General features: G+C 43.2%; 2 protein-coding genes across 3 annotated transcripts; both read left to right on the top strand.

Moving 5' to 3' along the window:
- The first annotated feature begins 2,539 nt into the window (after positions 1–2,539).
- nr1d4b (nuclear receptor subfamily 1, group D, member 4b) lies at positions 2,540–12,605 on the top strand. Its single transcript, XM_058054516.1, has 8 exons — positions 2,540–2,935; positions 8,225–8,536; positions 8,631–8,719; positions 8,814–8,958; positions 10,283–10,836; positions 10,921–11,106; positions 11,193–11,403; positions 11,490–12,605. Exons 1-8 carry the CDS (start codon positions 2,917–2,919, stop codon positions 11,684–11,686), a joined length of 1,713 nt encoding a protein of 570 aa, XP_057910499.1. The 5' UTR covers positions 2,540–2,916; the 3' UTR covers positions 11,687–12,605.
- Positions 12,606–17,770: 5,165 nt separating this feature from the next.
- Positions 17,771–26,591, top strand: faim2b (Fas apoptotic inhibitory molecule 2b). Of its 2 annotated transcripts, none has more exons than XM_058054269.1 (12): positions 17,771–18,025; positions 20,667–20,712; positions 20,807–20,874; positions 21,071–21,135; positions 23,032–23,085; positions 23,203–23,253; positions 23,942–23,981; positions 24,070–24,107; positions 24,206–24,293; positions 25,939–26,034; positions 26,136–26,189; positions 26,248–26,591. In XM_058054269.1, the coding sequence occupies exons 1-12, from the start codon at positions 18,011–18,013 to the stop codon at positions 26,395–26,397; spliced, it is 765 nt and encodes a 254-aa protein (XP_057910252.1). In that variant the 5' UTR covers positions 17,771–18,010; the 3' UTR covers positions 26,398–26,591. The 2 variants fall into 2 exon arrangements, with proteins under 2 accessions (XP_057910252.1, XP_057910251.1); XM_058054268.1 differs by having other exon boundaries at positions 20,664–20,712.
- Positions 26,592–26,902: the final 311 nt, after the last annotated feature.

Genomic DNA, 26,902 nt, shown 5'->3' with positions numbered 1-26,902 from the left:
CCAAAATATACATTTAAATGATATATACAGTAAATCATATTTATTCTCAATGCATTAAAAACAGTTTGTGTGTTTGTGTATGATGTGTTGAGAAATGTTTTTTGTTTGTTGGCCATGGCAAAAAATTTAGGTGCAATTTGTTTTTTTATTGACCCTTGGTATATTTTCTAAAATATAAATGGATATTCCACCCTCGGGCATCTCTGTGTGGAGTTTGCATGTTCTCCCCGTGCATGCGTGGGTTTTCTCCGGGTACTCCGGTTTCCTCCCACATTCCAAAAACATGCTAGGTTAATTGGCGACTCCAAATTGTCCATAGGTATGAATGTGAGTGTGAATGGTTGTTTGTCTATATGTGCCCTGTGATTGGCTGGCGACCAGTCTAGGGTGTACCCCGCCTTACGCCCGAAGACAGCTGGGATAGGCTCCAGCACCCCCCGCGACCCTCGTGAGGGAAAGCGGTAGAAAATGAATGAATGAATGAATAAATGGATATTATCATAATTTGCTTTGTCAACTGCAACACAAAAGCTAGCGTGTCTTTTGGCAGCTGAGCAGATATCAACCTACACTGGATTATTTTGAGTATTTGTATAAATTTGCAGTTTTTACATGATTTGATTATGCCCTGGTTTTTCGTTCACTTTCCTTCACTAGCCACGTTTACATGAGGAGTTTTTCTCTTTCCAAATGGAATTTTTCCGAATGACCTTTCCGAAAGCAATGGTATACATGGAAAGGAATATTCCAATCGCATGCCTACATGCGCCGCTATAATCAACCAGAATAGTCAATGGGGCATGCGCAGTAAAGCATAAACACCAACATCACGTGATACAGACTTCCTCGAGTTTTTCTTTCACTTGTTGGAATAACTCCGTATTGACAGTTTTTCGTTCATCCAGTCTTGAAATTTAGTTTGAATCAAAAACAAACTTTCCGCAGCAGTCCAGTGCCGATTGCTCGCCTCCATTTTTTTTAAATCGAAGAACGTCTTGAGCTACATGTTACGTCATATCTCAGCATTCGCTGAAAGACTGCACCCGGGAACCGGAAAAGATAAAGTTCAATCTTGCTAATATTTTATAATTAAGCTCAGCACATGTTTTATATAGATATGTATTTTTTTAAATAAAACTGGACTTGTGAATGGCGTATAGAAGGGTTTTAGATTCTGTTCCACGGGTGGCGGTAATGCACACAAAAGTTGCTTGCCAATCGCCAATAAACAACAGAAGAAGAAAAACACCACGAAGAAGAACGCACCCTGACAACTTTTTGTTTGAGCGGGTACAACATACCTCAATCGGATTGGGGAAAGGAATATTCCACCCCTGTGAATCCGATTATATATTCATTCGGATTGGCACTTTTCTTTCGGAATGAGGTGTATACAAAGGTTACATTCTTTCTGTTTGAGCAAATAACCCGAATGGAATTGGAATATGTGGGTCCATGTATACGTGGCTACTGTATCGTTCCGTGAAATTCTGTGCCCAAACCCAAACAAAGCATCCTATCCATTGCTGACTCACGGTCACTGTGCTTTTTTCATTCAGTATGGCTGATAAATAACCTGTCATGGGGACAAAGAAAGTTGCGAGTACCAGAAATTTGCGGGATGTCTGCATCAACAATAAGTACCATCCATAGCTTGTTTAAAATTATGTCATTGTTTTCTGCATGTAGAATTCTCTATAAATTCTATAGATTCTCTATAATTCTATAGATTCTCTATAAATGTTCATATTTTTGCATGCCTGGAACAGACTAATTGGATTTACATTATTTTCTATGTGGAAAAATTGTACAATTTTTGTACATTTTGGTTTTCATCTTTTTCTCTTATTATGTCTACTATATTGGGTGGTACCAGTGTAAAGGCTGCGATTGGCTGGCAACCAGTCCAAGGTTTATGCCCCCCCACCTCTAGCCGAAAGACAGCAGGGATAGGCTCCAGCATTCCCACAACTGTAGTGAGGACAATCAGTACAGACAATGGATGGATAGATGGAGTTTAAAGGTGACTATAGGGGTGTTATTTGGTGCCTAGAGGACCCTAATCACGTTGAAAAGCGTATTTAGAAGGTTGTACACCTGCATACCAGTATATACCAGTCAAGGTTAGGAGACATGCTGTTATTCAATAGCATGAGAATATTTGCATGAATGAACACAACAATGCATGTCATGTGATATGTTGAAGGAAGAACAACACCGCAGCCGGAGCACAGTCATGGATTTCAAACCGAGTGAGACCTCCTTCCTGCTGTCTCTAGGCCCCCCACACACCCCTCCCCCACCCACGGGCGAGCCCAGGCAGTCTATTAGCATAAAATGTGTGTCAGTAGGGCAGCACGAGCTCACATGCCTCGCGCACATGCAGCGGAGTTTTAAGCAGCATTCCTATGTGAGGGCGGACCAATGAGCTGTCTCCACGCGCGGCTCTACGCCAATGAGAGACCGAGCAAGGGCGACCCGGAGTGGGGGGTGTCGTTGATACGCATAAACAAACAGGCGGTGGAGGGGACACGCAAAAAGGAGAGAGGGAGGAGGGGGAGGGGGGACCGGTCACATTTCTCAGGCACCTGAAAACGTGCTGGTTATTTCAGGACGCGTGTTGCTTATTGATGAGCGGGGGTGTGTTTAAACTACTTCTAATCATGTTTTCATGGTGACTGTACAAGCAGTTCAGTGTGACACACAGCCTCTCACGGTGCACACCGACACTGCTAGTCTGCGTTTTGTGGATTTAGAAAAAATACAACAAGTTTTTTATCCTCTCGAGACAACACATCCCTGGGATACTCGTTCTCTATGACTCTCACCTGCATCTACTAAACTCCCCGGTGGCAAGAAGAGGCTTTAGATTTTCCAACATACGGCAGAAGAAGCAACATATATCTGCTGGGAAAGATGGACAACAGCCCTGGTGGTAAGTGTTAAGAAGCGAATTCACTATTACTCATCATTACTGCTGCCGGTTGCTATTGCTACATTACAATGCGGTTTGTGTTTTAAAATAAAAAAAAAACCGTTATGTCTACGCAACAGGACATTGATTGTTCAAGAATATAAAGTGCTGTTTTTGTATCACTTCCTGCTGTACTAGTTTATGATCATTTGACTGAGTTCTATTTTTATTTTATTTGCATGTAAACAAAGTCATGGTAAGTAACTGCTGCCAATTGACACAGCTGCTAATTAGTGTATTTATACGCACTCAGACCACCCAATATGGCGTTGCAAAACCAATCATGAGGGAGGAAAGGGGGGTTCTCTGAAATACTCTGGAACTCCCAAATGAGCCATTCTAGGAGCGTCAAGGCGTCCTCCATGGTTTGGCGCGTCATGTCTATCATCCTGCCCCACTAGCGATAACATACTTCAAAGAATCATGCGGCGGATTTTCAACACCCATCGTCAAGCCCCGCCCACCACGCACAAGCACGTGTATACAACCTCGTGGTCCACGTGCGGCGCATGATCCCCCCAAACCCCCTCCCAGCCCCGCCCCTATCAGACGCTCCTCTCTTCATCACAGCACGCGCACGTTTCAATATTTCGGACATGTTACAATATTAACTATAAAAAAACCTAAAACTAAACATAGAAGAGAGGTTATCATGCTAGTATATATCCATAACTCATCCGATAATGATATTTGGATGGATCCACCCATCGGGGATTCCTACACTGCTTGCTAGCTTGGTCAGTGGGTCAAAGGGCTTTAAAAGATTGTGTTTACCTTCCGACTTCTTTTTAGCACTTGCACTGATAGGCATTCAATTGATTTAGTCTTTATTTTTGTTAAGTACCACATACACTCATGTGCTACATACAGACTTTTTTGTTAGCATCTGGCTTGCAAGCACCTTAGCATCACCTTCCACATATTTCATCTAGCAGTGTTGAACATGGATTGTAGAAGGTACACAAGACTGGGTCTTGCTAGTTTGTATATAAATACAAGACATACAGCAATACAGCCTGTATTGTGCGATACAGCATTATCCTTGGCAATGGGTGACAGATCATCTATTGCTTTAATTGAACTAGTAGCGATGCTTTACTTACCACTTAGTTTGTAGGTGGAACCTATCCCAGCTGACTTTGGGCAAAGCAGTAACGGCGGGGTACATCTGAATATCTAAATCCACTTTAATATTTGTTACCTTTATTTGATCAAATATTTTAAAAACCCATCCGATGTAGGCCAGAATGTGCCAAGATGTTTTGAAGACGTATTTGGGGCGGCTGTTTTTAAATGGTAACTTCAATAGAAAAAGTGACTTGATGGAGCTACTGTATATGAAGGGTGGGGGGGTGGGGGTTGTTGCGAGTTAACAATCCTGCAGAAGGGAGTTGTCTCATGAGTCAGTTCAATCAAGATTTTCCAGCAGGAATAATATTTGGCAAGATGTGATATGTAACCTCAGTATTATGCACATTGCAGTACAGTACAGAACGGTCAAACTTTGTTTTTCATACGCCTCCCTTTTTGTATGGTCTTAATTAAAAATTTTAAAATTGTCTTTAAAATTGTGCCATTAGTCAGTTTGCCCGGTATTTAATTGTCCTGAATATTATACTAATTCTAATGAACAATTCAATAAAGAGCGCAGGCCTCACAGCTAGGAGACCTGAGTTCAAGCCCACCGTCGGCCATCTCTGTGTGGAGTTTGCATGTTCTCCTCGTGCATGTGTGGGTTTTCACCGGGTACTCCAGTTTCCTCCCACATTTCAAAAACATGCTAGGTTAATTGGCCACTCCAAATTGTCCATAGGTATGAATGTGGTTGTTTGTCTATATGTGCCCTGTGATTGGCTGGCCACCAGTCCAGGGTGTACCCCGCCTCTCGCCCGAAGACAGCTGGGATAGGCTCCAGCACCCAACTCTTGTGAGGATAAGCAGTAGAAAATGAATGAATGAATTTACTAAAGAGAAACACTATTGGGTTGGCTCTCACCAGTATATATGGAAAGTCCTCAACAACCATCCATTCCTCATTTATAATTATTACGCATTGTTTTCTGCAATTAAAACTATAGTTATTCTCAATAAAATGTATGTTTTATTCATATTTTGGGGAGTCTGGAACAGATTGATATTATTTCTTAAGGGAAATATTGTCTGGGTTTTTGTAAGTCCAGGATTTTATCCAACCGTTGAATTTTTGATATGTTCAAGAAAATAAGGCCAGTGTGACGAGACTTACATGCAAAAGGACAGCATTCGGGAATTCGGTCACAAACCAGTGCAACAACAAATAAACTTCTGAAGAATATTCATGTTATCTACTTAACTGTGTGTACGCATGTGAATAACTTCCTACCACTCTCTAGCAATCTGGCACACACACAAATGTAAGCCACACCCTCGTTAATAGACGCATTCAATGTGGCAGATTCCATGGGATTTTTTTTTTTACTTGACACACTCACTGAAAATGTAAAATATTTTTCAAGTCATTAGAGTAAAATCATAGTCAGAGTCCCAAGTCTTGTTTCTATCAAGTCGAGTCCAAATTTATCATAATAATGACTCGGGTCTGACTTGGTGAATAACGTGGATCTACTCTGTCTATTGTGTCTGCTGTTAATGACATACGATGCCGTCACAAAGCAACACCAAATGATAGTTTTTCTGTTGGAGAACCCTGTAAAGACCCGCCTCCTCAGTGGGTCAGAGTCTAAATATCTGGATCAAGTTTGGCAGTGGATAAATTGGTGAAGCAGCCTGTGAGATCTGTGGAGGTTCATGAGGTTTAGTCACCACAGTGCCCTTTGCTGTCATTAAAGAGGCATCCTCTTTCATAAATAAATACACACGAGGCCAGCCTTTTCACGTGCACCAGGGCTTACCGCCCATGCACAACTGTAGATGTTCACACAGGAAAACAGTGGTCAAGGGCGGGGGGGGGGGGGGTTCTCTCCCACACACATGATACGACATTGATGCTCGCTTGCCATGCATGCATGCCTAGGAGGCGGGAGTACACGAGAGTGGAAGTCATTAGGAGCTGGCAAGGGGAGGGAGGTGGGGTGTTTTGTTTATTCTATAGCTCCTATGACTTCGTGCAAGTCCACGGGTCACATGTTTCAACCTGTGCCTGACTACAGCACTGTATTCCCAGAGCTGGCTTTGACACCCGGTCAGACTGGATTCCAGGAAGTACGATATAAGCGCTCTTCGCTTTTGTCGATAGGGGATGTTTTGACACGAGCGGGCCGGGCTGGTGTGTAGCGTGCTAGTGAATGAAGACCACGTGAACGTGAGGTGTGTCTTCTGCAGGTGATACATATGGCCATAAAACTTGGCCTTGTTCAAACACACATGGACTTGAGTGAAACAATGCACGCAATATCAGTTTGTGAAGTCACTGGCTGTCAGACAGTGGGGTTGCCATCTCGCTCACACACACATGCACACACACACACGGCCGCTCTCAGTTGACACGTGTAAGCTGGGGGAATTAAATGAGGGAGGCACTTAAAGCTGCAGAGAAATGCAGCACATGTTTCCTCAAGGAGAGAGAGCACTCGAGCAAGGGGAGGTCTGATCTGTCATCCTCGGATGAGTCAAGGTCATTAGCGGGAAATGCGCACGTACAAACACACACACACACAAATACAGCATAAACGATCCTAGGGTAAAACACTTACACGTGGTCTGTGGGCTATTTGTGGCCTAGAGCTCATTTATTTATTAGCCCTCACATTCTAGAAATACAATTAAACAACTTAGCACCCCTGCCAGAGACTAAACAGAGGATTCCTGGTAATGTGACTGGTGCTTAGCTGACACGTCTAAACATAAAGAACATTGTTGATGAGGCTCCCATTTTTGAGTATGACCCAATTGCTATAAATACAGCATAAAGTCTTAGGGGATAACACTCAATATAATAGGGGGGCTCTGGTTTTAATGTTTAAAATTATTGTCTAAAAACAATGCAAAATGTCTATGTAGACAAGCCGTGCCTAGCATTCTTGCTGCGTAAAACGCCGCCTGTATTCCCAACGTGATCTTGCCCTAGCGCTTGTTATTGTACTGCTGCTGTTGTCTACACGAGACTGCGCAAAAAGAGCCTTGTGAGCCGGGCGGGAACTGTGTCAAGAGTCCATGTGAGCTCGCGGTCAGGTGGCTGGCGGATAGATGGGTCTGCATGCTCAGAGCCAGAGAGGAGAGGGGAGGGGAGGGAGGAGATGGTAGGAAGGGAGGAGGATGCAGGAGGAGGAGGGAGGGAGGCGTAAAAGAGACTGTGGTGAAGTGAAAGCAAGCAGGCAGGGAGTTGGCTGGCTCAGCCTGCACGTGAGGGGGAGTCCTTCATCTTGTGCCTGCAAAACAAGGGAGCTGGCTGGGCGATGCATTCAGGGGTAATAGGGCATTTCCAACTTGATGTGACATTTCCAAATAAAGGCCATGTCTGGAGCATGTGCTTTTAAAAACACGACAGCAAATGAAAACAATTTACTGTATGTAATTTATGGTGCATATATTACATATAGTATAAATACATGTGTGTGTGTGCTAATGTATAGTGTGTATAGTATTAATTCATGCAAAATAATATGGACATTATTTGCAATCACCTTTTATAATAAGGCAATCACTAATCATGTTAACGCAACAAAACACTACACTTGTTCCAATGCTGTGAACAACAGATCTGGAAACAACTCTAACCCCGTAACCCACAGTCAGTCTTATTGCAAATGTTGATCTGAAAATCAAGATTATCATTAAAAAAATCAGAGAAGGCATCCATAGACTTTATGGTCTCAATTATGGTCACAATTGCAAAGGTTTTTTTTCAGTGCGCATTCAGGAGTTCCGATTATGAACACTCCTACACTGTGACACTGTCACACTCCTAGTCTACAGCGTACGATGTTGATGACAGATGGGGTCATCATCATAAGTGAACAACCAAATTACAGTCTTTCTGGCAGCAAAACTGGAACAACTTGCTTTCATTCGTGGGTGAGAACCCAAATGCAATGGAGTAGCTTGTAAAGCCAGTCGAGGTTCATGAAGGCCGTCTATAGCACTAGAATTTGTGAACTTCCAACACTGGGGCATACTGCGCATTACTTCTTTCTCAGGCCTCATGATGAGGGTTTATAAAAGCCTGCCAAGAGCAGCCATCCTGCGTCAGAACCTTACTCAACACACAAAGATGGGTCAACTGAATTTTCGCCCCACTGCGTCCCTCTCCAGGTGGTGTCATCCTCTATGCCGGCTCCTCTGGCAGTGCCAGCCCAAGTCCTGGCAGCCCCTCCAGCGGATACCAGACCCAGTCACCCTCCTCCCACTCGCAGCCCTCCTCCCCAGAGGGTGTCTCCTTTCAGGAGATTGGGGCCATGAAGCAGGGAGGGGAACAAAGGGGAGGGACGCCTTCTCCCAAAATGGTCTTCCAGTTTCCTGAGGTGAACAATGCTCCAGCTGCCCACGTCACAACGGTGTCGTCAGCGACCTACAACCACCCCACGGTGGCCAAAAGACCTTGTGGTTTTACTGGCACCTTCCCCAGTAAGTACACGGCCTTTTTTGTATACCTTACCCCCAACCCAACAGAAGTCAACCACTGTACTCTAAAATAACATATCGATTTCAACCTTATCAGAAACCGGAGGGATGGTGCTTCTGTGCAAGGTGTGTGGTGACATCGCATCTGGGTTCCACTATGGTGTCCATGCCTGTGAGGGCTGCAAGGTGAGCCTCAACAACACAACATTGTCAGCTACTTCTTGAATAGGTACACACATTTTTCAACAGTGGTAATTTAATCCTTCTCTTCCTTTGCCAGGGTTTTTTCCGACGAAGCATTCAGCAGAATATCCACTACAAGATGTGTGTGAAGAATGAAAACTGTCTCATCATGCGTATGAACCGAAACCGATGCCAACACTGCCGCTTTAAGAAGTGTCTCTTCGTGGGCATGTCCAGAGATGGTGAGAGACCAGTGGAGACACACTGCAGTTAGACATACATGTCTTGGATCAGAATGACTCACAACACCCAAAGGATTGTAACAGTATGCCATAATCACGGTTCGGCACTTGCCGTACCCCAGTTTTGAGGTCACGGTTCGGTTAGTTTTGGGCACAGTGGCAGACGAAAATGCAAAAAATGAAACTTCTTAGCTTTTAAACCAAACAGGAGACTTTACAGTTGTGCTTTGTCTCTCACTTGAACCGTGTGGGAAACCAAAGGTTCTGTCCTGAAAAATCTGGTATAATGTACTGTTACATCCCCAACAACATATCCTTGTTTCCTCTCTCCAATACTGTGCTCCCTTGTTCTTTTTCTTCTGTTTCCTCAGTAGTTGCCTTCTGCCTGATTTATGGCAAGAGGAGCTTTATGGTCCCAGTAGTCATCAGTCAACAGGAGACTGTGGCAAATAGTTATTTTTGGAAATTGGGACACAGGAGTTGTTGATTATGCATTCAAGATGATGTTGAGTCTCACTTCTTATTTCATGTAATTCTGTATTACACTGACATGATTAATCATTTTAAGATAGTCCCCCCCACGCCCCCCCATGAATCATTAAAAAAAACTGTGTGTGCTCCAATTTAAATCACGTACAGTGCACTTAACCTGACTGCAAGCCTCGCGGGACGCGGGCAAACTAGGTGATGATAAATCATCTCTTTTTCCGGGGCAAATATTTTTAGTTGACCCCAAAAAGCCAGAAGATACTGTAGGAGTGAAAAATCACTTGATAATTCAGCATATCGCCATAGGGAAACTGTATTATTAGAACCAATAGGAGAGATTGAGGGCCCTGGCCAAAGTCGCTACAATTAAGTTGCTCCTCATTGTCAACTAACATCATTGAATCCTCCCACCCTGGTTATATTTCTATTCCACCCATTTTACCTGCCTCTCATCTTTTTGACCTCTTCTCTATTCACGCTACAAATGACATCATATTTAGCGCTATTGACCCAGTGACCTACTTCCACACAAGAGTGAGCCTATGCTCAACTTTGAGAGAAAGCCAGGGAGACTGGAGGAGGCGTTGTAGCATATAGCTCGCTATAAATAGTCCTGTCAGTGCAGGAGCAGTAAAAAAGTGGGGGAGGGAAGATTCTAATGCTGGAGGGAAGGATGAAGCTGTGAAATGAAATGACGCCTTCCCAGTGCATGTTGTACTCTGACAAGAGGTGATGCAGAGTCTTTGCATTTGTAACATACGGTATACAGTATATGCAGCCGGTGCAGTGGATTCTAACAGAAGATGCTTTCTCTTTGGTTTGCTCTCCTTCTCAGCTGTCCGTTTTGGCCGTATTCCCAAGCGAGAGAAGCAGAGACTATTGGATGAGATGCAGAGCTACATGAACAGTCTGAATGAATCAGCCTCCATGGAGATGGAGGTGTCACCTCCCTCCGACACCCGCTGCAGCCCACAGAACCAGACGAATGAAGGAGCGGGCTCCATCAGGCAGTCCTACCAGAGCGACTTAATAAACAGCGAGAAGAAGCCTCTCAAGAGGCCTGCCAGCAACAGCAACCTTGGCACGTCTTTCCAGAACAGTCCAGTTCGGGAAACCTCGCCGCCACACACAACAGTGAATGCACAGCACACATTCCAGGGGGATCTGACATCAGGATACAATGTCCCCTCAAAGTGCCCAGTCACCCCGACCAATAATGACAACACCGCCAATCACAACATCAATGCGTCCAAGTTCGGCTTCACCAACCAGAATCAGTGTCCTATCAGTGGCAGCCTTTCATCTCAGCCCTACGCAGCCAATCAGAGGACTGATTCCCAGAACCAGAATTCCTGTCCTTGGAAGCTGAACGGTGGAGCCAAAGTGCTGGTGAGCCTCCTTGCGTTCTCCATTCATCTTCTTGTCATTGAATGACCCTCTAATGCGTCCCTTCCTTTTTGTCCGGTGTGACAGGCATGTCCACTCAATTCTTGTCCGGTGGCTCCAGCCAGTCGCTCCAGTCAGGAAGTGTGGGAGTCTTTCTCACAGTGCTTCACCCCTGCTGTCAAGGAGGTGGTGGAGTTTGCAAAGAGCATCCCAGGCTTCCAGACTCTGAGCCAGCAGGACCAAGTCATGTTGCTCAAATCTGGCACTTTCCAGGTATGTGCAGCAAAGGAGATGCTGTGTGGTTAGCTTCCGTATCGTCAACTGGAGTAGCTGCTGACCTGGATTTGATGTGTTTGCAGGTGCTGATGGTGAGATTCTGTTCATTGTTTGACGCCAAGGAGAGGACCGTGACCTTTCTCAACGGGCAGACATACTCCCTGGCATCACTACGGGCATTGGGCATGGGCGCTTTACTGGATGCTATGTTTGACTTCAGTGAGAAGCTAGCATCTCTGGGTTTGGAGCCAGATGAGATGGCGCTTTTCATGGCCGTCGTGCTGGTTTCAGCCGGTAAGACTTGCACTTGTCCACAAAGACATAAAGATGACACATGAAACGCATTGTCTCAATGGTGTTTCAAATTCCTTTTTCTGCAGATCGTTCCGGTATAGTGGATATGGGAGCGGTGGAGCAGCTGCAGGAGAACCTCATAAAAGCCTTGCGCTCGCTCATCACGAGTCGCCGGCCCGACGACAGCACCCTTTTCCCAAAGCTGCTGCTACGTCTGCCTGACCTGCGGACCCTGAACAACCAGCACTCTGATAAGCTTTTAGCGTTCCGCATAGATCCCTAAACAAACACATGGTCTACGTCCTACTGAAATGTCTCTCTTTCGGGGAGCTTCCTCGCTTCCCCATTCATTCAAGTTGGGCCTGCCACTGGTGTTGGCCTCTGCATGATGGATCGTTGTTGTTGGAGCTGGGCCTAGCGTGATGCCGTGAGAGAGGGGACAATGAAACATATCAGTAAGGGATGTAGGCTCAGCAGGAGGCCGAAGCCCTTGAACTCAACTGACCTATTGCTTCCACGACTGTCAAAAAGAACGTAAGACATGAACCGTGTTCTTCCTTGGTTGGTTCAAGTCACCTCCTCTCCTGTTGTTTTTCACGTCGTCCTCTCATCCCACAAGGCAGCCAAGCACACACTCCAGCCCAGATTCAAGGAGTCTGTACAAATCTTCACTAACTTGACTTGTGCATCACCCCAGTATAGGTTCGAGCAATAGAAGTGACACAAAAGCTATATGAGTGGTCGATGTGCTCCCTGCTTTTTTTCATGTCGATGTTAAATCACCCACTTGTGCTTGAGAGATGTATAACATTTTTAAGAAATGAGAATATTGTGTTGGTATGTGCTAATCAGGGAGAAATTATTGGTCATTCTGACCGAGAATGATGGGTTAAAGATGTTTTCTGTACATTTTTGTAAATATGCTTGGTCGGTACCCATGGTAGTTTGGAGAGTTGTGGATATGTAAATGAAGTTGTTGAGTATTGTATTATGCCAGCATCATTAACAATACATTATGAATTGCTCTATAGACTGCACCATGAAAGCAGCATTTGAACCATGCACTCTTGAGTATAAACTTTTTGAGAATATATGAAAGATATAAAAATGTATTGTCAACTGACTGCATCACCTCGTGTATATTTTGTAACTGTTTTGTGGTTACACCATAGAGTACTATTATTAAATAATGTTCTAAAGCATGTTCTTTGTGCTCATTTTCCTTCTCCCAACAAGACGCCACCGTCAGCATTACCATGGCGTACGGTGCAGCGGTAACCTAGCAACAGAAGCCATCAGCCAATCATTCACAGACTCTGAGAGGCATTAGGAGCTAGCAAAAATGGAAACTAAATCAACTGATTTTGAAGTGGCGCTAACAAAAAAGGCCTGTTAGAATGCAAGAGAAACAAGGTTTCAGAAAACATCATTTGCAAAGTTAAGCCAAGAGGTAGGACATTTTTGCAAGCGTGCACGGGGTTAAATGAACCGTAAAGGCACGCACAGCCTGGGTAGCAGAGAAGCTCTCCTTGGTGCTATCTTCTCAATCTAATTGGAATGCATGGGAAAATTCCAACTGTACACTGTATGTTTAGGCACATTATGCACAAACAGACCCACTAACCTTCACAAGCATCTGCATTGGCTTTGTCTTGAGCGTGCTTATTTAACAACACACCAAAATAGACTGATATGACCTTTTCAGGTGGACGATCAATTGGGACTTATAGCTAGTAGGTGACAAGTGATTTTCTCGGACTGCAGTCGGTTCTTCACTTCCCTCTGGTTACAGCGTTCCCCTGACATTCATTTATCTGTGGCGGGCCACCAGAAATAAACATTGACCAGCCTATTCATTAACGCAAGCTTTAAATTCACAACCTTAAGCAACTGTGACTTCCTAGTCCAACCTTGACGCACCAGAACCTGCAGCCGATGAAGTTACACCTTCAAAAACATGATGTTGTTGTACATTTCGTTATGACACAAACCAAAAACCTTGGTTTTACCTGTCCACACACAATCCCTGAGTTTTACGTCATGGCCGATTATGACATCATGTCGCGGCATTCCTGAAAAAAGTAAAAAGGAGCAACACAATTCCTTCGTTGGAAACAGTCAGGTATTTTTTTAAATACATTTAACTGTTGGGCTTTGCTAACATCACCTGGTTTTGCTGGTATTTGGTGACATATGCTGCATTTTGGTGCTTTGGCACAGCCTCACTCTGGACTACGGTCCAGAGTGTTCCAGCTAAAAAGAACTCTAGGCTGTTTGCGCTGCTAGTATGTGTCCTTTGGTTAATGTAAATGCAGTCCACCGAACCCAGCATCTGACCAAGTGACAGTCTTGGTCCACCTGCAAGTATAATGTGACTAATTGGACCAAAACCACTATTTTAGGTAGTGGGGGAGACCCTGACCTGGCTATATTTTCTGATGGGAGGCTCACTGTGCCACACTTTGAAAAACTCCTGGTCGACACTCTTTGCCCATAGTAAATTTGTACCCTAGCAAAGATATAAGAGGCCATTTTTAATAAAAGTGAATAAAAAATGTTTGTCCTCTGCTGACATCCTGTGGCGAATCAGTGGAAACACACCCATAAGTGTACAAAATGTCTTAATGGCGCGCAGCATCATAATATTAACATTCATTCATAATTCATACATATATAAACATACAATACACACCCATTCATTGAAAATGTGACGGCAGCAACCAGTTTCTGAACATTTGTGGCATTTATAGATACATACAATAAACCATTAAACGAAAAGAAACAATAGATGGGACATAGACAAGTATAAAGTGTTGGACTTACATGTTTGTCTGATATGCTAAAGCTAGCTCGCCGTCGAGCTGTCTTGGAAGAAAACGTCTCGATGGTTTAATTTCCATTAACTCTGTAGGGTTGCCATATCGGACTATCCTATAGGTTTAATGGACAGTTTCTAGTGCAGTGACTTCATTGTTAATTACATGCACAAGAAGCCACAAAGCATCCGGAGCTACGGTTAGCCATTAGCTTAGCTACAGTTGTCCTGCGACAATTTGCTACTTTGGGACTTTGAGGGCTTAATAAACTAGATTTGGGGGGAAAGTACTTTTGGATGACAAACAAGTGGCAAAAGGACAATGCTGCAGAACTGGGGAGCAGGTGTGCGTCCACTTCCGGTTGACAATCTCGTGTAGCCACTTGAGTGCTGATCGTCCGTCAAAACGTTCATCATTCGAGTGCTATGGACCAATCAGCGTCTCATATTGCAACATTGTTCAACTTTCTCATCCAATCAGCTCCGATTCTGTCCATCTTTCTTCAATGCAGCCAACATTTGGCCAATTATTATTAGCTTTATTAGCACGTTCATTTAACATTTAACAACATTTAACCAATCACGGGCACGATCACGGAGATGACGACATTCGTTTTACCAAATTGTAAAAGAGATGATGCCACAACGTATTTATATTTGCTCCAGCTTCTCCAGCTCAACAAGTTGGACTTATGTTGGCTGATAACTGGTGGGTGTTATTAAACTTGTAACAAACGTTTGTTCTCTGGTGGCGCGTGGCGTGTTAAGGTTTGTCTTCACCCAATCAGTCCGATTAGGTCCATCTTTTGCCAACATTTGGCCAATGAGAGCGCGCTTCCTTCCTTCCTTCCTTCCTTCCTTCCTTCCTTCCTTCCTTCCTTCCTTCCTTCCTTCCTTCTTATTTATTTGTTTATTTATTTACTGGCAGCGTGCACAACGTGGCATGATGCTGTTTGCATATCTAATAAGCTTTGCTCCTCCCCATGTCACTGGGGGAAAAACAAAGTTCCAATGCAAGTCACAACTCTCTGGTGGTTATCCATATTTTACATATTCCAATATATTTATATTCATCGATACTGAATTTAGTGTGACAAAAAGCAATTTATTGAAAACAACAATTAAAGTGAAATAGGCTGTTTAAGACCATTGCTAAAAAAAATTCACCACTTGAGGCTCCAGTGTTCCATTGAATGAAAAAGCACCCCAGATCATGACGGATCTCCTCCACTGTACCGGGTGGAAATAATCTCAGGTGGGATCTCCTTGTTATGTCAGTAACGTTGGAAGCCATCTGGACTGCCAAGGTTAAATTTTTTATCATCAGAGAATACAACTTTTTTCACCGGTAAGTGCCTTCATTTGGATCAAGGGCCTTTTTCCACTTTTTCTGACCTATAACTGTAGTTAGAATGTTGTGTTCTTGTGTTAAACGATGCCAAACTTACAGATAATGAGGTTTATGCATTTGGAAGTGAACCCTGAAAAAAGTTTGGGGTGGCTCAAAATGCTCGGTTTCAGAAGATGTGGTAAAACTGCCCCTTTGTGATGTCTCAGAGGAGGGAACTTCCTTATATGGGCATGGCTGTAAGCCAGATAAGCTCTCTGCCTTTTTAAGCACTCGGAACTGTGACCAACCACAGCGGAGTGGGCGTGCCTAGAGGCGGGCCATGGGTGGAATACATTAAAACAGACCGTTTTCGCAGGAAGCACAAAATCCAAAGAAATACAGCTGAATAGGTGTAGATTCAGGAAGAACTAGAAAGCTTGGCTATCACATGTGGCTGCTCTTAAGCTAATCAGATAGTTGTAGTCATAGTAGTACCTTTGAGTGTTCTACACATTTTGTGAATAGTAAAAAAAAAAAGGTGTGTTTATCCATCCATCCATTTTCCTTCACTTATCCGGGTCTGGGTCACGGGGGCAGCAGTCTCAGTAGGGAAGCCCAGACTTCCCGGTCCCCGGCCACCTCCTCCAGCTCCACCGGGAGAACACCAAGGCGTTCCCAGGCCAGCTGTGAAACATAATCCCTCCAGCGTGTCCTAGGTCTGCCCCAGTGCCTTTTCCTGGCTGGGCATGCCCGGATCTCTTAGGGTGAGTCCAGCTACCCTACAGAGGAAACTCATTTCAGTCGCCTGTATCCTCCATCTTGTTCTTTCGGTCATGACCCAAAGCTCATGACCATAGGTGAGGGTGGGAACATAGATCGACCGGTGCTTTCCGGCTCAGCTCTCTTTTCACCACGACGGTCCGGTACAGCGACCGCATTACTGCCGAGGCTGCACCGATCCGTCTGTCGACCTCACGCTCCCACCTTCCCCCACTCCCTCACAAGACCCCGAGATACTTAAACTCCTCCACCTGGGGCAGGACCTCATTCCAACCCAGAGGGAGCACTCCACCCTTTTCCGACTGAGAACCATGGCCTCTAATTTGGAGGTACTGAGTCTCATCCCAGAAGCTTCACACTCAGATGCAAACCGTCCCAGTAAACGCTGAAGGTCACAGCCCGAAGAAGCCATAAGAACCACATCATCTGCAAGTAGCAGAGATGAGATTCTAAGGCCCCCGAACCGGACTCCCTCAACACCTTGGCTGCGCCTAGAAATTCTGTCCATGAAAATTGTGAACAGAATCGGTGACAAAGGGCAGCCTTGGCGGAGGCCAACGTTCACCGCAAACAGGCTGGACTTACTACTGGCAATGCGAACCAGACTCCTGCCCCGTTTGTACAAGGACCGGATAGCACGTAGTAGCGCGCCACCAATCCCGTACTCCCAGAGCACCCCCCAAAGGACGCCACGAGGGACACGGTCGAATGCCTTTTCCAGATCCACAAAGCACATGTAGACTGGTTGGGCAAACTCCCATGCACCCTCAAGCACCCTCGTGAGGGTGTAGAGCTGGTCCAGTGTTCCACGACCAGGACGGAAACCGCATTGGACCTTGTGACAAAGGTTGGACCAACGGTCGTACCCTTCTCTCCAGCACCCTGGAATAGACTTTCCCAGGGAGGCTGAGGATGTGTTTATGCTAAGTTAAATAAGGGATGTAGCGTAAAAGTCATTAAAGTTGGGATACTTGCCGGTAAATCAGATTATAAAACCTCGCAGAGGTTACGAGTGCATCATAATGTTCTTAACTTCCATCTCATTAGTGGGCCATTACCAAACCAGTCGCTTACACAAAGCATGATGTCACAGGCTAAAAATAAAGATCACATTTGGGCTATATTCTACATATTCATGTGAGTTAATGAATTCACAAAATAATGTTAATTAATGTTGAGTGCAAATGGAAACCTGGTTGGATGTTCTATATATATTCTATATATACGTATACGTACAGCTATATATATTTGGAGCACTACTCTTGCAGATATAAATAGTTTCTTAAGTAGAAGGTATGTACTCTTGGATGATTAAGCACCGTGGATGGACTAGGATTGGCTGCAAAGAGCACACCTGTTTGTTGAGGAGAATGGTACAGTCCGGCTTCATCTCTGCATTTCTGGACTACCTGTACTTTGCTCGAGCACCCTCATCAGGAAGAGGAGAGGGGTAGCGTTGGATCGGGGTTAGCGAGAGATTAAGCACATGGAGAGGACGCTAAAGCCGCTACGTAATCCTCACGGTGGATACAAAACCAGAGCCACAACAAGTCGCACATTTTGAACACTGTGCTTGCTGTGACAAAGTGAAGACGACACCGGAGATCAGCATCTTCTGATTTTTGGGTCGTTTTGGAAGGTTTCTTTTCCCACCTTCATCATCATCTTCACAAAGGGGAACCATGAAAAAGGGAAAGGTATGTTTTCATGTTGGATGTCCTGCCGATCACACCTTGCTATGGTACAATAGCTAAAATGTAACCATGTTAGCAAAAGTGTAAACTAAATAAGTTGCTAGATGAAGGTCCTTCACATCCAACTCACTGTAGTCCACTCAACCAACATGGAAGCTCTTTATGCGTCACATTGCACAACTCTAGCTTCTGGCCTTCTTGCCCCATACACTCACATAGCACAATCAGACTGAAAATGTACTGAGCTAACAAACTGAATCTACAGTCAAGTCCACACGAACACCGATATTTTCCTAAAAGCACATTTGCCCTAAAATATCTCCATCCACACGATGGCGTTTTAAAACATTCTGTCCGCACAAATTCACATTTACAGGCTGCCGGGCGCATGCCGACGTTATGGTGAAAATGTATGAAATGTTACTCCACCACTATTGAAATGATTCTGTGTGACCTTGTTCAATTGCCTCCATGACAGTAGTTATGCAGAGCAAGGCAGGCAATTTTACCTGTAGAATTCAACAGATGTGCTGCTTGGGTGTGGGGGCGTACTTTAGAATGACTGAAATACTGATGTTCCCATATTTGTGTGAAATGAAAAGACAATTCCCATATCTACCGTCTACTGTCAGTGCTGTCTGCTCAATAGAAATCACTTGACTCATCACAGGCAATGAAATACGTGATTACACTGAATTCATGGAATCAATTTGCCTACGAGTGATGGTTGTTGCTATTCTGTTGGTCCTGCCTTTGACTGTCTTAGCAGAGAGCGTCCCCAAAGCCCATAATGGCTCCTTTGTTTGTTAATGTAAAGCGAAAGTAGGCATATGTTTACTCTTATACACACAGAAAGTCATTCTGTTATGCTTAAAAGCAGCAATATAATGTTTGCCATTGCACACATCAGTGTGGAAATGACGACACACATTTGTTACATCATCTGTCAGCAACAGGCCAAAAGCTCCGTTTCACTGTCCACACGCATACTATCAAAGTGACATTTCTAAGATCAAAAACATACATTTGTGTGTGGACGGAAGGCCAAAACTCATAGAAAAATACATATTTGTGTGGACAATAAGCTAAATGTATTATAATAATAGTAATAGCTAACAGTCACAATGAAGTCTTTGGTTCAGTGAGCTTTGAATTGACCATTTCTTGCTAGCTTTCACGCAAACGCAGTTTATATCCAGTTCATATAACAGCGGGTGTTACAAAGGGCAGCTTGTTCTTTAAGTGGCCCTAACATTGTACAAATTACGTGCTAACAAAATTGAAAAACCCAACAGAAATTGAAAAATCAGCAGTGAAATTACAAGAATAAATTCTAAATTCTAAACCTTAAAAAAACCTTAAACTGTATTATGGAAAGCAGGAAGTGAACAAATGTAACAGTTACTGATTGTAAAAGTACCAGATGGGGTAGGGGTAGGATTTAATAAGCTTAGCTTCTTCCTACTCCTTTTGGACATGTGGAACTGTGAACTGATTATGGGATGCACTCAATTGTAATCTGATGCATGTTCAAGTGAAATAAAACCATTACCATTACCATTACCATAAATAATAAGAGTAAAAACCTATAAAAGTCATAATTTGATGAGAATAATGTAATATTATGTTGTTGTATCCCGATTGTCATTTTAGTAGCGGAAATATTTTTAAAAATACCTTTAAAAAAATGCAATATTGACAAATCAAGGAACAAAGTTGTCATTTTTTAGATTATTTATTATTATTTATTTTTTTAAGTTAGAACGTCCCAAGAATAATGTCAAAATAATATGGGAACAAAGTCAGAATTTAAAGAAGAAAGTTGAAATTGTTGGAAAAAGACAGCAGATGTGATTTTTTTTTTTTGGGGGGGGGGGGGGGGGGGGGGGGATTTACCAATTTTTAAAATTAAATCAAGATTACGAAAAAAGGTGTATTCTAATGAGGAAAAATAGTACGACAAATAAATACAAGGCCAAAAATAATTTTAAAAATTATTGAAATAATAAAGACAAAATATAGATTAAAAAACTGAAAATGTATATTATTGGACAAAAGTCATAATATTATTAAAAAATAATTAAGAAGAAAGTTGAAATATTTGAAAATTTAAAAAAACTACAAAAATGGGAACAAACAAGTTTAAAAAAAGGTCTTTTTCATCTATATCACCAAGCTGAGATGCAGCTTTTTTCTAGAAATATATATAACATCTTAGCATATCATATCATGTCATATCAAAGTGGCAAAGTTGTATCCTTCCATCCTTTTTTCATTTGGCCCTGACTGGAAAAAGTTTGGACTCCCCTGTCGTAGGATAACTGGACATGACACAAGTTCTACCTTGCTATGGTGTTGATTACAATGAAATGTGGATTGTTCACGACTGGTTGTTGGTTTGATGTTGAAGCTTGGAGGCCAAATGGAGTGCTCTACTCAAGTTGATCTGCCTCCAACTTGTTTGTGGTCTAACGTAGGGCCGTTGGGCCACATCCACGCTACGGTAACTCTTCCCTTCCAGGCGGCCTTATTCTGCTCCATATGACACAGGCTTGGAAACAGAAGTTTCCAAATGACAAACATGGCTTCCCTTGTGGACACGATGAATGATGGTTCATGTGATGCTATTTCTTGATCTCAGCAGGTCAACATTCACAATGAACCACCAACTTATCAGGAAGCCACTGCAGGTAGAACACAGCAAAGCAAGATAACAATGTGCAAATTAAACTCAGTGATCAATGAAACATCAAAGTGCTGTCTCACATCCGTTTCTTTATTCAGGCTATGAGGAGATGCAGGCCCAGTTTTCCTGGGATGACCAGACCATCAGGCAGACTTTCATCAGGAAGGTACACATCCATTTCATACGGTTTATGACTGTGTACCGTATGGCTGTAGCAATATGCCATAAGCACCTTTTGCTACCAATCTGGGTTTTTAGTTTTTAGTTCAACTTTGTTTACAATGAGGCAACATGATGCTAAAGTAAAACTGCTCGGCTGCGTTCCTTCTCGTAAAATGTGATTTACTGTTTGTTTTGTGCAGGTCTATGCCATCCTCATGGTGCAGCTGTTTGTGACGGTGGCCATTGTCGCTCTCTTCACATTTTGGTAACAGCTCTGCTCTCTTAACATCCAAACTACACGTATTGGGGGTTTCACAAGGCAATCAAAGATTGGTCTATGCTCATGTTTGCATGTTTGTCACACTTTAATTAGTCAGATCAAACAACTTTAAATATTGGTCAATAACGACACAACTGAACACAAGCTGAAGTTTTGAAATCCAACTTTTTATTATTAAGATAGAAAACAAAATCCATACCTACATGGTCCTGTGTGAAACAGTGATTGGACCCCCCCCCCCCCCATTAAAACATAACTGAGTTTACATGGTATCCTGTCAGTATGGAAAAGGTTATAAAGTCATTTCTAAAGCTTTGGGACTCCATTTGGGAGCCATTATCCACAAATGGTGAAAACAGTGGTGAACTTTCCCGGGAGTGGCCAGTCAACCAACATCAAGACCACAGCGGCGACTCAACCAAGAGGTCACAAAAGACCCCACAACAACATCCAAAGAACTGCGGGCCTCACTGGCGTCAGTTAATGTCAGTGTTCATGACTCCACTGTAAGAAATACACTGGGCAAAAGGGCAAAAACGGCCTGCATAGCAGAGTTCCAAGACCAAAACCACTACTGAACAAAAAGAAGGCTCCTCTCAAACATCTTGATGATCCCCAAGACCTTTGGGAAAATATTGTGTGGTCTGACAAAAGTTGAACATTTTGGAAGGTGTGTGTGTGTCCCATTACATCTGGTGTAAAAGCAACACCACTTTTGCGAAAAAGATCATAGCAACAGTAAAATATGGCGGTGGCAGTGTGATGGTCTGGGGCTGTTTTGCTGCTTCAGGACCTGGAAGTCTTCCTGTGAAAATGGAACCATGAATTCTGCTGTCTACCAAAAAAAGCTGCTCTATTTCATGTGGCGCGTCTCTCTTCATAAGTTTGCTCCTCGCCTTTCTTAGCTTCTTACGTTTGTTTGGTGTCCATATGAGAGGTTGGCGTCCACATGACTTACAGACATTTCTCTTCTTTTCATTGACAAATGATCCTGTCATTGTAATCAGGGGCGTATTTAGTCGATTGGGGCCCCAAACCCTCATTATCTGTCAGCTTAAGCTTCAAGTTATGCTAGAAGTCCACTGGGCCGGCACCACTTGGTGCCAGTTCACACTAAAGATCATGTCATTGGCATGTTGCCATGTTGCTGTTAATTCGGTGCCACAGAGAGCCACTACTCGCCAATCACATGATCTTTGGCGCGAACTGGCACCAACTGGCTCCGGCCCAGCGGACTCTTAGCATCATTGACGCAACTTGGCTCGTGCCATTACATTCCAGTGGATTCCAGTTCACACCAAAGATCATGTGATTGGCGCAAAGTGGCTCGCTGTGACGCAAAATGAATGTTGGCTTGGCATGTTGCCATGTTGCCGTTAATTCCGCGCCACAGCGAGCCACTACGCACCAATCACATGATCTTTGGCGCAAAGTGGCACCAACTGGCTCTGGCCCAGCGGACTCTTAGTATCATTGACGCAACTTGGCTCGTGCCATTACATTCCAGTGGATTCCAGTTAGTGGCACTGATTGCTTGATGCAAGTGTCGCGAGGAAAATGTTAAACATTTTGAAATTTTCTTGCCGCCAAACTCAATTTTTGCCGCTATTACGGGCCACCACGAACCAGTTGGGAGGCAGTTTGAGCCACTGCACGCCACTAGGCACCTTATTGGTGATACAAGGCGCCACAGCAAATTACATTGGCACAAACTGGCAGCAACAGGCGCCGGCCCAGTGGACTCCTAGCATAAAATAGCCATGTTTGTATACTGTACCCTGTGCCATGTTACTATACTGACACCTTCTGTAGTTTTGATGAAAAAACATAATAATACAGTTTTCCATGCCAATGTTTCCTTCCCTGTTTGTCTTTTTGCAGCGCTCCTGTCTGCTTCTTCATTCAGACTCACCCCGGCTTATACATGATATCTTAGTGAGTGGAAAAACATGTTGCACACTAAAACGAGGATATCCCAACTTCCACTGACTGGAAATATGTGGATTTAAAAATCATATGTTTTTTGTCACCTTTTTACATTTTTCTTTGCAGTCTCACATTCTTCGCCACTTACATCGCTTTGTCCTGCTGTGGAGATCTGAGGTAATGCTAATAAAATCTTATTCAGATTAAAATGATTATCTTTTTAGAATAAAACATCCAGTACAAAGATGATGATTATTATTATATCTATGTAGATATAGTTATCTATCTATACCAGGGGTCAGCAACCCGCGGCTCCAGAGCCGCATGTGGCTCTCCAGCCTCTTTGTTGCGGCTCCCTTTGCAATGCTTGAATATTTTTTAGCACCCGTGTGGTGAAAATGCACGTCTTTGTTATGAGTTTACAAAAATCCAACTTTGTGTGAGACCATGAATGCATCCTGACTGAGTTCTGACTGGTGACTGAATGAGCAGACAGGATGCTATCCAGTTCTCTCTGACAGGTTAACATGAAGGGAAATGAGTAATACTTTGAGTTATTTGAGTTATTAATTATTATTAATGAGTTATTTGACGATTCTAAAAAATAAATTAGAGCTCATTTAAAAACAAAAGTTTATCTCCAGTACTAGCAAGAGTACTCCAACTCGTCTTTTTTTTCCCCTCCAATGTTGTTTTAAACATACAACGTTTTGCGGCTCCAGGCTATTTTTCTTTAGTGGGCAAGTGGGTGAAATGGCTCTTTTCATAGTAAAGGTTGCCGACCCCTGATCTATACATATATATATATATCTATCTGAGTCATACACAAATAGAGTCATGACCAAGTGTGTCCCCCCCCCAACAGGAGACAGGTTCCATGGAACATCATGTTGTTGGTTGTCTTTGTGAGTACGCCTCAACACACAACAACTAACGTGTGTCGTCTTTTTCATAAACATAAAGTGTTATTCTTCATTCTTCCTCCTCACGTAGACTTTGAGCATGGCTTTCATGATGGGATTCGTGTCGAGGTGAGTTCAAATGTGTGTTCAACTCCCACTTCTATTCATCCCGCTTTTCAGTGTAGGACAAATCCAAAACTACGCCCCTAAGCTCCTCCTTTCTCCAGCTTTTACAACACCAAGTCTGTGGTTTTGTGCTTGGGAATCACAGCGCTGGTCTGTTTCACCGTCACCGTCTTCAGCTTCCAGAGCAAGGTGAGGAGGACAAGCTGAAAAATACACTCTTTGAAACAATCTGTGATATTTCCACACATATTGGCCTCCACTCCCACTCTACTAATGTCACGGTGCATGTCAACTACATGTGCTAAACTGTAAACTAGCCAAGATTCATATTCATGACAAAGAACCAGCCAAGGGAGGTGGTTGCTTCTAATATTAGATACCTTCCATCTCCATACACTCCTTCTCTCCTATAAGTGCCATTATTTGAAAAATAGATTTACATATGTATACGGTATATCATATCAAATGCATTTGTACACATTTTTTGGTATTTTTATCAAAATATCCTGCTGTAATAAAATAAGGATAATGTTGGAATTCAATAGTGTGTATATTATCTGTACTCTAACATTTTTATAATATAGTTTATTGTATAAACTAACCATAACCCCTCCTACCCTAACCCTTCTACCCTAACCCTTTTAATCCTAATCCTTTTACCCTAACCCTTCTACCCTAACCTTTCTACCCTACCCCATTTAATCCTACAGTCTTACCCTAACCCTTCTACCCTAACCCATCTAAACATAACCCATCTAATCCTAACCCTTCTACCCTACCCCATTTAATCCTACCCTATTACCCTAACCCTTCTACCCTAACCCATTTAATCCTACCCTCTTACCCTAACCCTTCTACCCTAACCCATTTAATCCTACCCTCTTACCCTAACCCTTCTACCCTAACCCATTTAATCCTAACCCGCTTATCCTAACCCTTCTACCCTAACCCATTTAATCCTAACTCTTCTACCCTAACCCATCTAACCCTAACCCATCTAATCCTAACCCTAAAGCTTAACCCTCTGACCCTCTAAACCTAATGCCTAACCCTAACCCTTTTAACCTTAGTAGTCTAACCCTAACTCTGATATTGTATTTATATTAATTACTAACCGATAGACCTAAATATATTAAACTTATCAAAATGCACAAATGCCATCTATTTTAAGATACTGGTGAACCATTCTATTCTATTAACCATTCTATACTGGCAGAATAATATATACAGCACGCAGCAGACTTTGCATTTTAATGAAAAGTCACAATAGAAAAAAGGGATTGTGAGCAAAAAGTTCTAAAAATGCCTATTTTTGATACACAGCATTCATATGTACAAATTCCTGACAAAACGTGCAGTGACACATCACGTCTTGCCAAAGCATCTTCCTGTTGCTAAATGTGGCGTGAATTGACATGTGAGACAGCGCCCTCTGGTGGATTTGTAGCTGCACTATTTCCTTTCCCCTCTGCAGATAACGCAGTCAACCACTTTCTATTGAACTTGTAAAAACTTGATTATTTATCATTGACAGCAGAGAGAAACAAAAATATGCAGGGGTGGAAATTCTTTCAGTTTCTATGCCGCTTATCCTCTCTAAGGTTGTGGGGGGTGCTGGAGCCTATGTCTGTCTTCGGGCGAGAGGCGGGGTACACCCTGGACTGGTGGCCAGCCAATCACAGGGCACATATAGACAAACAACCATTCACACTCACATTCATACCTATGGAAAATTTGGAGTGGCCAGTGATGATGCTTAATGATGCTCCATTTCAGTACGTACTACATTTTATTATTATATTATGAATCATGGATGAACTCACTGGGCTTCCAGGTTGACGTCACTTCCTGTCAGGGCGTCCTGTTCTCGCTGTGTGTGGTCATGTTGCTGTGCGCCATCACCCTGTCCGTGGTCGTGCCCTTCGGATACGTGAGTCCCTTCTCAGAGCTTCCATGTCCAAAGATGATCTGCTGATCTCAATCTTCTGGCATGTCGATCTTAAATGTACGTTTGCAACGTGTGCTCCTCAGGTTCCTTGGTTGCACGCTATTTACGCTGTTTTAGGAGCCATCCTCTTCACTCTGGTGAGAACCTCAAACCTCCATGTGATGTCCTGTTAAGTGACATGTCTGTCTGCTCCAGTTCCTGGCCTTCGACACTCAGATGCTGCTGGGGAACAAACGCTACAGCATCAGCCCAGAAGAGTACGTCTTTGCCACGCTCAGCATCTACCTGGACATCATCTACCTGTTTAGCTTCCTGCTGCAGATCATGGGAGGAGGACACGACTGAAGCCTCGCCATCACAGCTTGGCATGAGAACTCTTATTTTATGGTTTCTACCTTTATAAGTGTTAGCCGTGTGTGTGTGTGTGTGTGTGTGTGTGTGTAGTATGCTGGTGTGATACATGAAATGTGTGCTGTAAAATAATGATTGGGATATATATTTATAATTAAATGGATTCTTTCTTTGGATTCACACCCTGAGGAACACCCTGCAGTATGAAAGATAACATCTGCTATATTTTTATCACCTGACTACACAATCTGATAAAAATCAGCTGTTCATGAATATGAATCTTATCTTTCAGTGGCAGAGACATTATCATGTTAATTCATCATTGGAAAAAAAAGGAAAAGTCTTGCTGTTTTAAAAAAAATGTTACTTTGTCTTTCATCTAAGTGTAAGAACTTGGACACAAAGTGGTTGTTGATGTGAGCACTAGACTTGTTCTACCTACTTGTACATTCATTCATTCATTCATTTTCTACCGCTTTTTCCTCACGAGGGTCGCGGG

The sequence above is a fragment of the Doryrhamphus excisus genome, chromosome 18 (assembly GCF_030265055.1).
Source record: "Doryrhamphus excisus isolate RoL2022-K1 chromosome 18, RoL_Dexc_1.0, whole genome shotgun sequence".
In the NCBI taxonomy this organism is placed as follows: domain Eukaryota; kingdom Metazoa; phylum Chordata; class Actinopteri; order Syngnathiformes; family Syngnathidae; genus Doryrhamphus; species Doryrhamphus excisus.
Note: the sequence above shows the minus strand (reverse complement) of the source record. Positions and strands in the feature narration are given on the sequence as shown.